Source organism: Erythrolamprus reginae, chromosome 2 (genome assembly GCF_031021105.1).
Source record: "Erythrolamprus reginae isolate rEryReg1 chromosome 2, rEryReg1.hap1, whole genome shotgun sequence".
Taxonomy (NCBI): domain Eukaryota; kingdom Metazoa; phylum Chordata; class Lepidosauria; order Squamata; family Dipsadidae; genus Erythrolamprus; species Erythrolamprus reginae.
In genome coordinates, this window is record NC_091951.1 from 67387487 (window position 1) to 67405777 (window position 18291).

Genomic DNA, 18291 nt, shown 5'->3' on the forward strand with positions numbered 1-18291 from the left:
ACGTGAAAAAACCCAGAAGTGCAGCTGGCTGATGTGCATGCGCGCCAGACTAGCTGTCCAGCGAGTATGCACACGATGGAACCCAGACGTGCACCTGGCCATCACACACATGCCAAATGCACTTCTATGGTCCAGCTTCTCTCTTCTGGGTTCTGGCGCGCACACGCTCCAGTTTTGGCAAGGTTAACCATCACTGCCCTTTGGAGTTCTAAGATAGACTGAGTCCTTGGGAAAAGAAGTAGCAAAGATGCCAAGTAATGCCTTTAATAGCATTCAAGGTAGAGGAAAAGCTATGTAGAAGATCCATGCATGCTTCTTTTCTCAGCAGATCCTAGAGAACAGTGTGAGGCTAGCTTTACATTATCGTTCTAGACTCCCATTGAGCTGGCCTAGAGCAAGTATTTCATGAATTCAAGGGAAATATGTAGACATGCATTTGCATTTGTTGAAATTTTAAGCCATCTTGCAGCAAGATGAATAGCAAACAAATTTAATACCTAAATATATTTTGAAGTGTTTTCTCATATTTGTTCCATCTTGGAATATACCATATTGAAATAACTAGCAATAAATGCTTTAATAAAATTATAAATAACTTGAATGTTACGTTACCACATAATATTAGCATGCATCATTTTTGAAAATTCATTCATCACATTTCACAAGTGTTTCAAGCTTGGGCACATCCTTGAAGTGAACTTTCAGGTTTGATGCTTTGGGATAATGTTGTATGACGCTAACTTTATACTTTCCCACGAATTGCATACATCTTTCAGGTTCTTCCAGATGCTATTGTGTGGCCTTAGGGTTGGGATGGGAAGATTACTTTTGGAAAGATTACTTTTAATGCTGATGCCCAATTTAAAAAAAAGGAACAACATGAGACATTCTAATTGGCCAGTGCTATTTCCTAACACTTTTGGGGAGAAAACTATTTCCTGTAGTAATCTTCTAGATTTAATAGGGTATGCTGGGGAGCTTGAATAATTTCTATCCAACCTTTCTAAACTAACAAGGTATTTTTGAGTCATTACATATGACTCTGAATATGTTGGCCACTTGTTCCTTTCTATCCTTTTTCCTTCCACTTCATAATTTTCCTGGCCTCACTCATGTGCGATATTGCTCATTGTCTATCTTCATTGCAAAAATTAACCTCCTCAGACGGAAGGGGAAGAAAAATAATGCTAAGACTTAGTATTAAAAACATTCTGTTCTACTCAGCAATAACCCTTGTATCTGAAGGCAACTAACTGAAAAGATGATTCAGTTGTTTGATAGATCTCACTAAAGGCTGTCTCTTCTGTCTTCAGTCAGGCCAGTTCAGTGAAGACATGATTCCTACAGTGGGCTTCAACATGCGGAAAGTTACCAAGGGTAATGTCACAATAAAGGTATGTATCCAAGTTAATTATATTTTGCTAATGAGAAAAGCATGGGAAAAGTGATTAGTCTTAATATTTGAATAAGATTCATAGTTCCCTGATCATTTGTGTTCAAACATAGAGGGACAACACTACATAGAACATTTTATTACAATCTCACTGGAGAATATGTAGTTTGGAGTCCTACCTTTGAGGAAGAAACTCATGTAATAATCTATAAAGGCAACACTGCTCAAAAGAAATCTTTAGAGGGAAGTCTTTCAGACCTCAGAATGATTGCACCCACCATTGTGTACTGCTGGGTTTCAAGTTCACAAGTTGTAGTTTAGGGGCCTGGCCTGTCTGTTGTGACCTGTTGGCCGCCAGCTCCTTCAGCAGCCAAATCAGGAGGAGGAGGAGGCATCAAGGTGACCTGAGAGCTCCGAGGGGGAAGAGGAGATTGAACTGGCAGAGAGAGAGAGAGGCGCAGCTTGGGTCATCCATCAGCCCAGGGGTGGGTTATAACTTAGCTCACTGCTGGTTCACTTCCTGCTGAACTGCGTGTGCACTCGTGCGTGCATTGCACATATGCACAGTACTGAAAAATCTGTAAAAAATAAACAAAAAATTAAAGCCAAAAATAAGATGGCGACTGCATGCACAGTGCCAGAAAGTCACCTTCTGCACATGCCCAGTCTTCGGAGAGGGGCGGCATTCAAATCAAATCAAATCAAATCAATAAATAAATACAAAAAAATAAAAATAAATTTAAAAAGCTAAAATGAGTTGGTGATCATATGCATAGGGCCAGAAACTCGACTTTTGCACATGCTCAGAAAGAAAAAAAGTTTTTAAAAAAGTAATAAAAAAAAAAGATGGCGGCACCCACGGAACAGCACCGACCAAACTGGATCCTTGACATCATTGTGACATCACCAGTAGGCTGCTACCAGTTTGGACAAACCGGTCCGAACCGGGAGGAACCCGCCTCTGTTTCAGCCCTCAGATGGAGAGTCAACAGCCCTCAGGTCTGGAGGTGGGCGATGAAGAAGAGGAGGAACAGCTGGGTCCAGTGCCTGATGTGATGCGCAGAAGGCAGAAGAGAGCAATAGAAATCCATGGGCCGATCCTTTGGAAGGAAGAGCCATCGCTTCTAGCGAAGCCCCATTCTAGCTCTGGAGATAAAAGGCAGCGGGCAGAGATGAATAGGTGTGGCAGACACTATTCATCTTCTGGCTGGACAGACTGGTTAGCCTGTGTGGAGAAACCTTTTGCCGGGGCTGCTGGCACTCCTAATAAAGGAATCTTTGAGTTAACTTCAGAGGGTTTGTTATGTTTTGAGAGCTGGGTCAGAATACTCTGTTATAACAGTACAACCAGACCACCAAATGAGATTGTCTCTGCGAGCTTCTGTGAACTTCTTATCTGGCGGGAGATGAAATTAATTAAAGGCATCTAAAGCAATGGTTGCAAAAGACCACGAATGAATTTGACTAAGCAGTGGCCTACAAAGTAATAATAACAGTGGCAAAACATTTGTACTTCTTTGTGGTTATTGCAGCCATAAATTTCTGCCCACTAGAGCTATTTGAGATGACCCAGCTCCTTTTGGGAAATACAAGAGTGACAAGGTGGTCCAGAGGCCCTGTGATGTTTTGTATGGGACTCTTTGGGGATAAAGGCAATGCTTAAGAAATCTGTACAATCTATAGTATCCATTCTAGGCTGAATAGAAGCTGTGCTGTTCTGCATACGGTACTTAGGGGCAAATTACTTTGTCTGCATTGTTTTAGATTGTTCAGAACTCTGTAGGTCTTTAACCAGCATCTTATATTGCAAAGATTTTAAAAGAGGTATTTGTTGCTCTTCCTGGCAAATGAACATTGTGAACTATAGTACTCTTTTTAGTTGCAAAATGTCCAGAAATAATTCTTTAATTTTCTTTCCCCTTCTTAAAAAGATTTGGGATATAGGAGGACAGCCACGATTCCGAAGTATGTGGGAACGCTACTGCAGAGGAGTTAATGCTATTGTGTAAGATTTTTTTTGGGTTGTTGTTACTTGAAATGTTTTCCCCCCTGTTATGTTTTGTTGCATGTTATTCTCAACTGTTCAGTAGGAAGTCTGGATTACAAAACCATGAAACTTTTTAAAATAAAGCTTATAGGTATCACCTCATCCTCTTTTTTGGAGGCCCCCATGACCTATTACAGAAATTTCATAACAAAATGTCACAAGATGATGGTATAAAATTATTTATTTATTTATTTAGCAAAGGAAGAAGCAAAATAGGGACATTAAGACTCTACTAAGCTATCGCATCTAATTTATTTAAAATTCCCCTTTCCAAATGTACAAAATAAAACTTGTTTACCTTTTTCTCAATTGTAATGTGCTTCTCCCTTCTCAGAAGCTGATTTTATATAGGTAATCCTTAAGTTATAGCCTGCTACTATTTAGAATTATGATGGAGCTGAGTGAAGAGAACTATGACCAGTCCATAAAGTTACAGCCATTGCATGTTCCTGTCATCACGTGTTTGGGATCTTACCAAGTGAAACAAAACCTAAGATTCTGGCTGCAAAAAATCAGATGACCACTAAATGGTAGCAAAGAGATTCGGAAAATCTTTTGCTGCCATCTAGTGGTCATCAGATTTTTGCAACTCAACCGTGGCAGCACTAACTTGGAGCACTTAGCAAAATACAAAAGCAAATTTTCTAAAAGAATGAGCTTAAGGGCTTGATGATAAACTGAAACATGATGAATGCAGGTTTCTAATATCATGCCATACAAACAGGAAAACATTAGAATTTTTTTCCTTGGTCCAGACAAAATAGCAAATTACAATACTGTACAGTAGAACCCCGACTTACGAGACTAATTGGTTCCGGAAGGAGGCTCGTAAGTCGGAACGCTCGTATGACGAAACATTGTTTCCCATAGGAAACAATGTAAAGTCAATTAATCCGTGCAACAACAAAAAAACCCGCTGCCGCCGAACGCGGAAGTTAGCGTTCAGAGACAGCTGCAAAGCGGCGCGGGTGTTTTAACACGTGGCAGCCGGCCCCGAGCCCCCCAGGCCGGCTGCCACGTTTTGAAACACCCGCGCCGCTTCGCAGCTCTCTGCTGAATCCGGAACGCTAACTTCCGCGTTCGGATTCAGCAGAGAGCTGCGAAGCAGCGCGCATGTTTTAAAACGTCACAGCCGGCCTGGGGGGCTCGGGGCCCCCGAGCCCCCCAGGCCGGCTGCCACGTTTTAAAACACCCGCGCCGCTTCGCAGCTCTCTGCTGAATCCGGAACGCTAACTTCCGCGTTCGGATTCAGCAGAGAGCTGCGAAGCAGCGCGCGTGTTTTAAAACGTCACAGCTGGCCTGGGGGGCTCGGGGCCCCCGAGCCCCCCAGGCCGGCTGCCACGTTTTAAAACACCCGCGCCGCTTCGCAGCTCTCTGCTGAATCCGGAACGCTAACTTCTGCGTTCGGATTCAGCAGAGAGCTGCGAAGCAGCGCGCGTGTTTTAAAATGTCACAGCCAGCCTGGGGGGTTCGGGGGGAAGCCCCCGAGCCCCCCAGGCCGGCTGCCACGTTTTAAAACACGCGCGCTGCTTCGCATCTCTCTGCTGAATCCGAACGCGGAAGTTAGCGTTCCGGCTTCAGGAGACAGCCGCGAAGCGGCGCGCGTGTTTTAAAAGGTTGCAGCCAGCCTGGGGGGCTTGCCAGCACCCCCCCGAGCCCCCCAGGCCGGCTGCAACCTTTTAAAACACGCGGGATACGAGCGCCAAGGAGCTGTCTCCTGAAGCCGAAAGCGGAAGTTAGTGTTCGGCTTCAGGAGACAGCTCCTTGGCGCTCGTATCCCGAATGTGAGCTCGGGAGGCGAACAAAAATGTCGCTCCCCTCCCAGCTCTTATCTCGAGTAGCTCGTAAGTAGAGCTGCTCGTATGTCGAGGTTCCACTGTATACGTTATTTATGTTCTATATTTCTAAACTACTGCATTCCCAAAGGACTCAAGCTTTATAGCATAATGACATGATTTTTTAAAAAGTTAAAATAAAGTATTACAAAACTTATATTATTAAGTAATGAAAGCTTCCAAATCCATCTTGGAGTTGGGGAGTGGAGAATGCTAACCTAAGATTTATTGCAGCTTTTTCTTGTATTACTCTGGCAATAATATTCTGAATTTAAATAATTTGAGTTAACAATGACTCCGTAATTTACATAACTTTAGGTTATACTGAGATGAATTCTAAAGTCTTAGATTAAAATGTTTTTAATTGTGGCAATTATAAATGAAAACTTTATGTGGCTTAGAAGTCATGTTGGAATTCTATGGTGACAGAATATGGATAGTCTTTGACTTATGACTGTATTTCAGCCCAGAATTATGGTTGTAAGTTGTTTTGATTGTTAAGCGGGCCAATACATGGCAGTCTAGTTTCATGGCAGTTTTTGTTGTGATTGTTAAGTAAATTGGTTTTTAACTAATGGGCACTTTTTTTTGCCTGAAACCAGAAAAATATATCAAGTATCGCAGTCATATGACTGCTGACCATAATAGTCAGCTGATTGTCAAATGCCCAAACCAATCACATGACCAGAGGAGTGCATCTATTGTAATTTCAAAACTGGGTTGTAAGTAACTTTTGGGGATATCTATCATAACTGATCATTAAGTGTTCAGTGATAAGTGGAGCTCACCTGTGTGGAATCCATACTGCATATCAGATATTAATACAATCAAAGGAGTCCAGAAATACTTCACAAGAAGAGTCCTTCACTCCTCCTCATGTAACAAATTACCCTACTCCTCTAGACTTTAAATACTAAATCTAGAAAATTTACAACTACGTCGTCTCCGAACTGATTTAACTGTTGTTCATAAAATCATACATCATAATGTACTCCCTGTCAGTGACTACTTCACCTTTAACAACAACAACACAAGAGCACGTAATAGATACAAATTAAATGTAAATTGCTCCAAACTTGACTGCAGAAAATACAATTTCAGCAATAGAGTGGTCACTGCCTGGAACTCATTACCTGACTCTGTTGTTGCTTCCCCCAACCCCAAAATCTTCAACCTTACATTATCTACAATTGACCTCTCTCCTTTTCTAAGAGGTCTGTAAGGGGCGTGCATAGGTGCACTTATGTGCCTAATGTCCCTGTACTACTGTCTTATTATCCTTTCTATTATTACGTTCTACTTATGTTATGTTATGTTAATATGTACTATAATATTATACTTGTTTGACAAATAAAAATAAATAAATAAAAATAAAATAAATTTGAAACTGTGTTACAAAAACAGGTATCAATATTTATAAAGTACAGTATAAGGAAATGATTAGGGAATATTGATTCCTACCATGATCAGTTCTGCAATTTTCAAATTTGATGTGTTTTCTTACTTCTCCTCAGTTATTGTGAGAAGGAATTCTGAAAAGCTTCAACATACTTTAATATAATAGCCACGTGTGCTATAATTTAAGACTTTGATGAGTGTTGTGGGGTCAAATTATGTAGTCACTAAATGAGATTTTGGCTTGCAATTTTCTGATACCTTTTATAATATTTCCATGAAATTCCTAGCTATTTGAGATTCTTTGTGAGGAGAATGTTGGTAATATTGCTGGGCTGGACTGGTCTATCTTGCATTGGACAAACTGATTTAAACAAATTCTTTTTAATAGCTATATGGTAGATGCTGCAGATCGTGAAAAAATAGAAGCTTCTAGAAATGAGTTGCACAATCTTCTAGACAAACCACAGCTACAAGGAATTCCTGTGAGTAGTGGAGATGTTAATCGTGCCAGAAAATATTTGAAGAAATAGATGAGGAAATGTGCTTGAAATTCTAATTTGTTTAGAAACTAATTGCATTGTTCTTTGTGGACCCCTTTTTGATGTTTGATATATTGCTTGTTAAGCACATCTCTGTCATGTAAATCTTTGATTATTATATTATTATTATTTTTAGGGTTTTTTATATAATACAAGTTTAAATAGGTTTTCTAAAAGCTTCCTCAGCCACAGGCCATAGAAATATACTAAAAATGTAGACTAATGTACAAGTTGATAAAAGGACAAGTGATTTAAAACATCTTGAGGTAAATTATTAAGCAGGACAGGAGAATCTTGTTTCGAAAGAGAAAGTAAAAAAGCTTTGAACTATCTGTGCAGAAAAAGACAGACCTGAAATGACTGACTATTGGCCAATTATTTCTGACTTGTACTATTTGATTTCTCATCTACTACAGTGATCCCTCGATTTTCGTGGGGGTTGCGTTCCCAGACTGCCCGCGAAAGTCAAATTTCCGCGAAGTAGAGATGCAGAAGTAAAAACACCATTTTTGGTTATGGACAACCAAAACCTACCCCCGCGCACCCTTTTCCAAGGCCGCGCAAGGAGCCAGGCTTGAAGTTGGAGGTGGAGAGCGACGAAAGTGCAGAGGCCGGCAAAGACTGTTTTGAATGTCGGCCGCCCCTGCCCCCCTCAGCGCCTCCGGCCCCCTCGCCGCTACCCCTCGCCCGCCCGATCCGCCCCTCTCACCGGCTTTCTTGGGGCACAGGTCCTCCTGCAGCAACACTGGCGGCTACGGCTTCTCCTCGTCCTCATTCGGCCGCTAGCCTCTTTGAGCGCTTTGAGAATGCCCGCCCCTCTCGCAGTCCCTTAGCTGAGAGCACTTTCGTCCCAGCTGTCAGCGAGGGGGCTGCAGGAGAGGCGGGACAAGCGTTCTCACAGAGAGAGAGCAACAGACAGAGCGAGATAGAAAGGAGAGAGGGAGAGGAAGAGGGAGAAAGAGAGAGAAAGAGAGCAAGAGGGGGGAGAGTGGAAGGTAGAGAGAGAGAGAGAGAGAAATGATAGAAAAAAGGGGGGGAAAGAAATGAGAAAATGATTGAAGCAGAGAATGACAGGAAAGATAGAGAGAGAGAGAAGTGACTCTTGGTGATGATGTATGACGTCATCGGGTGGGAAAAACTGTGGTATAGAAAAAAAAACGCGGAGTATTTTTTAATTAATATTTTTTTAAAAACCGTGGTATAGCCGTTTCGCGAAGTTTGAACCCGCAAAAATTGAGGGACCACTGTATACCAAATTTTCCTTTTGAAATGATTTTCCCTGCAGCTTCCGAGTGCTTCTGATAAGCAGAATGGCTTATCTGGTTGTGTCACTGTCAGACTAGCCCATCCTGTTCTGTATTACAACCTGCTTTGCATACACTTCCATGACCAAAACAATAGTAGCACACAGAGTTATAAGAGACATTATTTGTGAGCTGTGTATGAATATATTGTGCTCATAGCAGAGATGGACAAACTCTGCTCCCAGAATCATGCCACCAGACAAGATCAGCAGAATTTCCTGCTATTTTTAAACAAATATTTTTTTAGGCATGATCTTTTAATAAGTGTAACATATCTATTTTTTTTAATGAAGGAAGGATTTTGAAAATTCTGCTAGCTCTGATATTTTGAACATGCTACCAGTAGCCCAATTAAGAAAAAAAAAGTGTTCTCCTAGCCCTGTCTATCACTTGTCTAGAGGAACATCTGATATTTATCATTCATAAGTAATATGAATGATAAATGGCTATTCATATCAGGGAATAAATGTTGCAACTTCAGTTCCTCAATATGAGTATTTCTTCTATGTGTCACAAAAATGGATTCTTTTTGAAATGAAATTTTAACTGCTTCCTGCTTTGAAAGCTAATTGCTAAAATCAGTACATTTTTTTGTTCTCAGGTTCTAGTACTTGGAAACAAAAGAGACCTTGCTAATGCACTGGATGAGAAGCAGCTTATTGAAAAAATGTGAGTAAGCAAGCATGTCTTAAGAAATAAGATGAAAAAAAAACATGTTTTAGATTGGTGTGTCCAACCTTGGCAACTTTAAGACTTGTGTCTATGGAGATTCTCAGGCATCCCAGATCATGGTTGTCCCAAAGGTGCTTTTTCAAGGGGCAACTGGACTTTCTGGTTTTTCTTTGAAGACATTTTGCTTCTCATCCAGGAAGCTTCTTCGGCTCTGACTGGATGGTGGGGTATAAATCTTTCCATTCCCTACCATCCAGTCAGAGCCGAATAAGCTTTTTGGATGAGAAGCAAAATGTCTTCAAAGAAAAACCTTTATTGTGAAATTTAACTCACAGAATTCTCTAGACAGCCATGATGCTTTACTATTTCATCAATCACATAAATGCCTATGGAATATTGTCCATTAGTGGTAAATGTGGGTATGTCCAGCATATATCACATAATTCTTTTTTTTTAAAAAGAACAGTTTATAGATTTTCTGGATCTATAAATTGATCTGTGCCTGGACTTTGTAACAGTAGATTACTTTAGTTATGGTTATTCAGATGTGTATATATGTTGCTGTCATGGGAGAAAGTTTTCCTTGTTATTAAAAATAATTAATATAATGTGAATCACATGTATGTCATGTTTAATAGGATGTTGCTGTCAATTTTCAACAAATTGTGAATTGCTTCTTTTCCAGGAACCTGGCTGCTATTCAAGACAGAGAAATCTGCTGCTACTCCATTTCCTGCAAAGAAAAGGACAATATAGGTAATAACACTATCAGTAATGCTAACTTTAGAGTACACAGTATGTTACCCACGGCTACCACAGTTAAAAAATGACAATGTCAAATTGAAACAAGCTTAAAAGAAGGCTACTAAAATGATGAACAAAGCCTCTGGGGAACAGTTAAAGGATCCGGGTGTGTTTAGTCTACAGAAAGATGATTTAGAGGGGATGTGATAGCTCTTTCAAAATATTTGAAGGGTTTTCACAAGATGAGGGGATGAATTTATTCTGTGTTGCCCAGCAAATAGTAATTGAATTAAAGAAAGATACAGACTAGACAAGCTATTTATTAGTCAGTGGAAATGGCTGATATAGAGAATGGAGCTGGGAAGCAGGTTAGTGAAAGGATGTAGCTGCCGGGGTGTGTGTTAGGGTTCTGAGTGGCAGAAGGGTCAAGCGAGCGGTTGGGAGAGGTGGGAAGCGAGCGTGTGAGTGTGGGCGAGGCTAATCAGGAGTGGTTTTCTACCGGCTTAGCAAATGGATTGAAATTGTCCCTACTGGCTCGCAAGTCAAATTTCAGCCCTGGTCTTTATGCTGTAGATCCCATTTCCAATATCAATTTCTTAATGACCTCTTAGTAAGTCCACACTTAGAATACTGCACCCAGTTTTGGTCGCTATGATGTAAAAAAAGATGTTGTGACTATAAAGAGTGCAGAGATCATTAGGGGACTGGAGGTTGAAGCATATAAAGAACGGTTGCTGGAATTGGGTATGTCTAGTTTAATTTAAAGGACTAAGGATGGCATGATAGCAGTCTTCCAATATCTCAGGGGAGGGAGAAGAGGGAATGAAGCTATTTTCCAAAGCACCTGAGGGTAGAACAAGAAGCAATGGATGGAAACTAATCAAGGAGAGAAGCAACCTAGAATTGAGGAGAAATTTCCTGACAATTAGAACAATTAATCAATGGAACAACTTGCCTCCGGAAGTTGTAAAAACTCCAACACTGGAAGTTTTAAAGAAGAGATTGGATAACCATTTGTCTGAAATGCTATAGGATTTCCTGTCTGAGCAGGGGGTTGGACCAGAAGACCTCCAAGGTCCCTTCCAACTCTGTTGTTCTGTTCTATTCTGTTCCGTCCATTCCATTTTATTCTATTCTATTGAAACAAATCAAAATAAAAAAGCTGGTGCTATTGAAAAAAAATTCATTCTTGAATTTTAAATGTGCCATCTTTAAGGCAAATACTTTTTCTATAAAATGAGGCTGATGTGAAAACCGCCATTTTGCAAAATAATAGTTTCGCATCAGTCTCATTTTATAAAGCCGGGGTGGCGCAGCTACTGAAGCTGACTGTAGATCTGTATGTCAGTGTTTCAAATCTCATCACCGTCTCAAGGTTGACTCGGCCTTCCATCCTTCTGAGGTAGGTAAAGTAAGGACCTGGATTGTGGGGGGCAATAGCCTAGCTCTGTTAAAAAGTGCTGTTGCTAACATGTTGTAAGCCGCCCTGAGTCTAAGGAGAAGGGCGACATAAAAATCGAATAAATAAATAAATTATATAAGTACAAAGGTTTGCTATTATTTATGACTTGAACAGAAAATGTATTTGAAAATATGTCTTTAAAGATATCTTTAAAATAAACATGTATCTTTAAAGATCCTTTACAAATTTATGAAAAGAACTCCCTTATATTTACAAAATATCTAAGGTTATGATTCAAGAAATTCATACTTACAAATGGAATGTACAATATGCTTTCAAGTGATGGTTCAGTCCAGTTAAATGCAGGGTAAGATCCATATGCACTTAAGTGCTATTTAAATTTATATGCAGGGTTTTTTTTCTTTTACAAGAAACTGATTTTCTTCCATACATATATTTTAATGAACTGTCTTACACTTGATAGGAAGTCTTGCTTTGTGAAAAAAAACCTATTCTGTGACAAAGGATCTTGTTAAAATCAAAGAATCAATGGAATTTTTAGGTACTGTTTTCAGAGAATAACACCTACTGATTAAAGAATTTGAATTAGCACTTGAGCAGTCTTTTTGCCTGCATTGAATTTTTTTAAATTTTTTAAAAAATTAGTAATGCAGCAGGAACAAATGTTGAATGAATTAAATTACCAAAACCTGTCCAAATAACTGTCACAGATTTTAACAAACCTCAGAAATATTTTCATTATTCATTCAGCCACACCGAACATGCTCTGCTTGCTGTCTTTCACTGGATATTTCTGGAATCTGGAAAAAATGAATCCATTTGCACTCCAGTTTAAATGTTGATTTCTCTGGATGATTAGGTATAGCAATTATTTTGAAAACCAATTGCCATGTTTTCCTCTTTTTTTAGATATCACACTTCAGTGGCTTATTCAGCACTCAAAGTCACGAAGAAGCTGAAAACGTTCACATAGCTGCTCATTTGGCCATATTCTCAATTGTCTACTCCCTCCGTGATGAATTGTTATCCAGGATAGTCCTCTGTGTCCAAGGAATTGCCTTTTTTCACAGTTCATGCCTCCATATATGCACTGCTGAATGACTTATAATCCTACTTCTGTCAAAGAGTTGGCTAGAGTTGTCATAAGTCGTGCAAATGTTTTTTATTCATTTCATCTAGACAGTGGCAGTGGGTACTTCTTCTCCAGAATTTATTTTTTCTCTCTCTCTCTGGTCTTCCTGATCCAGATTTTTATATTAGATTTTCCGCACAATTATTTCACTCTTGTCTATGTAGCCGCTCATTGGAAATGCTGGCACGTGGCCACACAGGGATGATTATGTCAACTCTTATTATAAAGCTTTTCTGACACTGTTTAAATGGGATACTGTATTAATTTTTCCTCAGATGCATGTGATATTTATTGTAAAAAGTTTTCAATGGAAAGTACGAGGCACTAGAATTAAATCACTAAATTATCATAAATTCTCAAATTGTATTCCTCTCAATGAATAAAAAATTCAGGTTGTCAGCTTTTTTTTTATTGTGCAGGGAATTGCTAATTTCTTTATATTTGCTAAAGCTCTTTTAAGTGGAGCAAGGAATAAAATACTTCAAAATTAGCCTCTCAAAAAAATTGAACATATATGCAGATATTATGTAACATTGAGTTAGATGAAACAGTCACATCTTTCTTCTAGAAATGCTTTATCCAGGCTACAGCTGTATGTCATTCTGGATGTCACATTGATTTCCAGCACAAAAATATGTGTCACTGTCTAGCTTATTCTATTAATGGAGTAGTTGTGCACAGTTGCACTTGGTGCTAAATACCTAGGCTATTGTGACAACACTAGGTTTGCCTGCTTCTCACTGTGTAATCATGTATAAAGTTCATAGGCTATGGAACATTAAATAGTGTCTTGGAGCACAAGGAAATTTATGAAATGATTGTCTTTCTCAGTTAGCTTCTGCAGCACAGAAGTTATTTGAACTGGAAAATTTAACACTACTTTCATATCTTTACATTCTTGGTAGTGTCAATATTTAAACAGATTTGTCAAAGCTGAAGTTATTGATGCAGTAATGTTGAGATAGGCTACTGTATGCAAATACATGGTACTAGTGTTTCGGTTGCTCCTCATTGTATTATTATTTTAAGGAACACATGTATGTATTTAAACGCTATTCAGAGCCCTTGTTTAATATATGTTTGATGCATCCATAGGTACCTTCTTAATGTGCTTGTTCAAGTACAAATTGTTTCTCAAAAATGAACATTTTATATTGGATCAAGTACTGCTATTAGCTATAGTATTTTTTTCTTTTGTTACCTGCATGCATAATGAAACTTCTCTGGCCTTATATAGACATTCTGTTATTTTCAAGGATTCTTTGCCAAAAGGCATAGATAGTACCTCTACAGTAATACAAGAAATGTTTGTATAAGCCTGTTGTAGTTCTGTTATAGATCATCTGGAGAAAGTAAAATGAGAAGCTACAGTGGCAGCAAGTCTAGATTATTTTTAAAGTGTGCTTAAAGCATTACAAGTACTAAATTGCACCATTTTCCCCATAACGATTAGAGTGAGGTTACAACCTAAAAATGTGCCCCTGCAGAATAGATTTTGAGTTGTAACTTCCATGGCCTTATTGTTCCAGTACAAATTCCTGCACTGTTGCAACACACAAGTACTGCCTCCATTTACAATTTGAGCTTGCAAATTTAACTTCTCTATACTTCAATAAAATCCTATATTGTTGGTGCTGTAGAAAAGGTTCACTGACTCCCGATTGTATATGTAGCTCACTATGGACTGCTATATTTGACGAGCAATTCTGCTTGTGCCTAAAAATATAAGGAAATTGAATAAGAACATGTCAACCTTTCCTGCAGGAGCTAAATTATTGTTTAGGTAACTGGCCTTTTGCTGAATTCAATATATTTGGGGTTTTAGTGTATACCACACAGCTTTCAGTGTTTTGACGTCCCCAAACCACTATCAACTTTTTAATCTTGCATTAATCTTGGCATGTGAACAACTTACACATTTATGAAATTCTGTAAATATGTGAATTTTTTTATTTGGGTGGAATGCGTTTTATTTGTTTACTGCTATTTAGCTTTATCCAATAAACTTTTAAGTTTTCAGGGTCATGTTGATATTTATATAACTTGACTCCTCAAGAATCGTTGTCTAATTGAAATATATAAGAGTACATATCTACTCGAGTTATTTCACTCAAACATGAGTGTATGCTTTATATACTACAAGTGGCTGAAGTGCCTGAGTTAGAGACCATATTCTTTCTTCATTGTGTATTCTAAAATAAGAGGACATGAACCAGGTTTGGTGTAATGGTTAAAGGTCCTGAGTTCTACTTCTGTCTTAGATATGAAACCAGCTTTGTGCCAGACAGCCTTATGAAGAAGGCAAGGGCAAGAGACTCTTACAATCTTATCAAGAAAATTGCAGGAATCAAGACTGGCTTGAAGGCCAACAGAAAAAAAATATAGCAGTAAATCTATCTTATTTAATAGAAACAAGTTTCCTGTACATTTTCTTTTGTCAAAAAACATTGCTTACCTACTAAGTGCTTTAAACTAGGGTAGAAAAATGAGGCGTTTCAGATCTACTGTACATTAGTTCAACTCTCTCAAAAGAGAAGAATCACCAGAGAAGAGAGTAAAAATAATAAATAAACACTCCAGTTGCCTCAGCAGAGATCCTTAGCATGTTTTCTTCAAATTAATGCATTGGTCCTGAGGTGAGTAAAACTTCTGCCAGTTTAAGATAACATAATGTGATGAAGACACTGCCCCATCACGAAACAAATATATATATTTGCATGTATCAGAATTGTCACATCTGATTTATTCTATTTACTTTCATTATAGCCCAATTGAAGTGGAATAGATAAGTAGTAGCATTAGTTGACATTCACTTAAGCATAAGGCCTGCTGGATAAGACCAATATTTTTGGGGCAGAGACTTACATACTTTGTGTTGTCATTGCTCCCTTACGGTTGATGAGTGTTATTCCAGGATTCTTGCCGTAACACTGAATCTTTAAGATCAATAGGCCTTAAAAGATGTCCTCCATTAATTTATCTAACCCGTCCCCCAGCCATCCAAGTTAGTAGCCACCATATCTTCTTTCCAGTCAGCTTCACTGGATAGTTGCTGGTTGCCATGGTTTGAGATAATAGGAAACCATCTCTGCCCACTTTCTACATGCTACAAATGACTTACACACCTCATTGTGCCTCTTTCCCCACTCCTCTTATGGTTTAAATATCTGTTTTGCTGTTTGTTTTTTCAGATGTAGAGGATGGAATTGTGCCTACTGCAGTAGCTGTCCTTCCAATCCAAAGATCAGATACAATCATATTTCTCTACAGAAAAAGCATTTTAATACCAATGCTAAAAATGTGCCTAAAGACCATATTCAGTTCAACTTGAGGTTGTTTATTTGCAAATATTGACAGCAGACTTAAAATATGTATGACAAAGATGTTCTTATGACATGTATCATAGATTTGTATAAAGTTTCTGATGATTCCAAGCATGAATTTGCCATTTTCATATCTGCTGCACACTGAGTCCCATTTATGCGCCATGCAACTCTGGTTGCTGTCCCCATCACAGGAGTGTGAACTTGGCAGTCGATATCATTTACTCAAATGGTTTCTGTTTTCCTTGACTTAAACAGCACTGCATTTACCATGTGGTGATTTAAATAAAGCCCTAACATTAATTTATTTATTTATTGGACTTGTATATCACCCCTCTCCGTATTTTAATATCCGATTAGCTTAATATCCACAAACGTTAATAAGTCCATCTTGAATTATGTATAAGCAAAAGTAAAAGCATAACAATAGTCTGAATGTATATACTTAGACTCCCATCTTTTTTTTTCTTCCTGAGAAAATTTCTATCTGCTTTCTGTTTTTTTAATCTGTAAAATGACAGAACCTTTTATTTTAAGATTACTATGTTTAATGAAGAACTTTTGATAAGGAACTTCTATTAAAGGCTTCTGGAAAATCCGGATATGTAAGTATTAACAAGATCACTTGTATCTGGGAACCTACTAATACTCAGAAAATTCTAGGATGCTGTTTTGTTGTAAGCCACCCGGAGTCCTTAGGAAGTTGGGTGGCATGTAAATTAAATTAAATTAAATTAAGAAGGAAAGAAAGAAAGAAAGAAAAAAGACAAAGACAAACTTATTTCTGCAAAATATGTTATTTTCATTCTTTCCTTGGTCATTTTTTAAAAACTGCTGTTTTTGCCAATTCACTTGGAACATATTTCAACTTAATAGCTATTAATTTCCTGCTTTGTACTTTTTTACAAATATGTTCCTATTAAGCCAGGAAAATTTAAAATGTTCTGAAAATCTCTCAGAATTTGATGAAATTTTCTGAGAGATTTAAAAACAAGGGGGAAAAGTTAATTTAAAACACAGCACAATTCTAATCACTGGAGCTGTCATTGCAAACCTATGTCATGTGTACCCAAAATGGCACGCGGAACCATGTCGCCTGGTATGCGTGGGGTGGGCCGTTTCTCTCCTGGGTTTATGGTCATGATCATGCGCACATGACGATCACCTGACTTGTGTGCATGGTAGCGCCAGAAACTGGAAGAGCTGGTCTTCTGTTTTCATGTATGCCGGACAGGCACATGTGCATGTGCTGCAGTAACCAGGAAATTTACTGGCATGTGGAACCAGAAGTACATTTTTTGGTGTGTGCATGTCCTCTGGTCGCAGCCCAGACAAGCATGCGTGTGCAAGTGAAGGGCTCCCTTTTTGGCACTCGCTTCACTGTACTAGAGTTTTTGCCTCTTGACTAGAAATTCTAGATTCTTTCAAAAGTCCCCCTGTCTGAAAATTTTTGAAAAGCCTTATAATAAATTTAGGGGAAAAGGATGCTTATCATTTTCTCTAGATTTGTATGCTACCGGATTAATGTGGACTATCTTCGAGACCCCCACATAGCTCCTAGCAAGTGTCGGCTGGTGGGCCTGTGGGGCAGGGCCTTCTCTGTGGCCGCCCCAGATCTCTGGAACCAGTTACCTCCTGAGATCCAGACTGCCCCCACACTATTGGCCTTCCAGAAAGCGGTAAAGACCTGGCTTTTCTGACAGCCCAGGTGGCATTGATCCTATAGTGGTAACCAGCGAGATCCAGCCATGAATGTTATACAGGGATTTCATTGTATTGTAAATTGTTTTTAAACTGTTTTTAGAGGTAGTGGATTATTATGTATGTTTTATATTTTCGCTATGAGCCACCTAGAGTCCTTAGGGAGTTGGGCGGCACAGAAATTGAATAAATAAATAAAATAGAAAAAAATTAGACAGCTTTTCCCAAGTCATGAATTCAATAAAACCCACTAGATGATTAGTAAAGATTTAAAAAATACATTTATTCACCCAAAATTATCAAACATCTTTGGATAAGCAGCCACAATAGAGTGTCATTCTGTCTTCCTTTTTATACATTTTTAATTTAAAGGTTTAGCTAATCATTAACAATGTAATGGGTTACCTTGTTACAAATAAATTTTATCTTAGAGTGAAGGTAAACATTTCCTTATTTATAGTTAAACTTGCATATTTTCATCAAGATCTAAAACAGATACGTTTTCTATGTATATTCTTTTGTTACTTTTGCTATTTAATGTCTCTTGCATATATACTGCCTGGAGCCAATCTTTATTAAATGACATTCCTTAATTTAAATTTATTGTAAACATTAAATTCCAACAGAATTTTAGATCAACAATATTTCCAATAATTTCTCTACTTAATTCCAGTTAGCTGCTGAAGGAATCAGGCAACTTCTGAGTTAATCGGCTGCTTTTTAATGTAGTGGGATTTTAGCCAATAGTTTTAATAAATTAGATTTGTATACATATTGTTT

At 38.4% G+C, this 18291-nt stretch overlaps 1 protein-coding gene across 1 annotated transcript in view; it reads left to right on the top strand.

Annotated features, from left to right (window-relative positions):
- ARL8B (ARF like GTPase 8B) overlaps positions 1 to 14545 on the top strand; it is a 34868-nt gene extending 20323 nt beyond the window's left edge. Inside the window, exons 2-7 of the mRNA XM_070738267.1 lie at positions 1314 to 1394; positions 3325 to 3398; positions 7062 to 7155; positions 9118 to 9185; positions 9874 to 9944; positions 12265 to 14545. Of these exons, the coding sequence (XP_070594368.1) occupies positions 1314 to 1394; positions 3325 to 3398; positions 7062 to 7155; positions 9118 to 9185; positions 9874 to 9944; positions 12265 to 12314 (438 nt within the window). The 3' untranslated portion in view covers positions 12315 to 14545. The remainder of the gene's footprint in view (positions 1 to 1313; positions 1395 to 3324; positions 3399 to 7061; positions 7156 to 9117; positions 9186 to 9873; positions 9945 to 12264) is intronic.
- The last annotated feature ends 3746 nt before the right edge of the window (positions 14546 to 18291 follow it).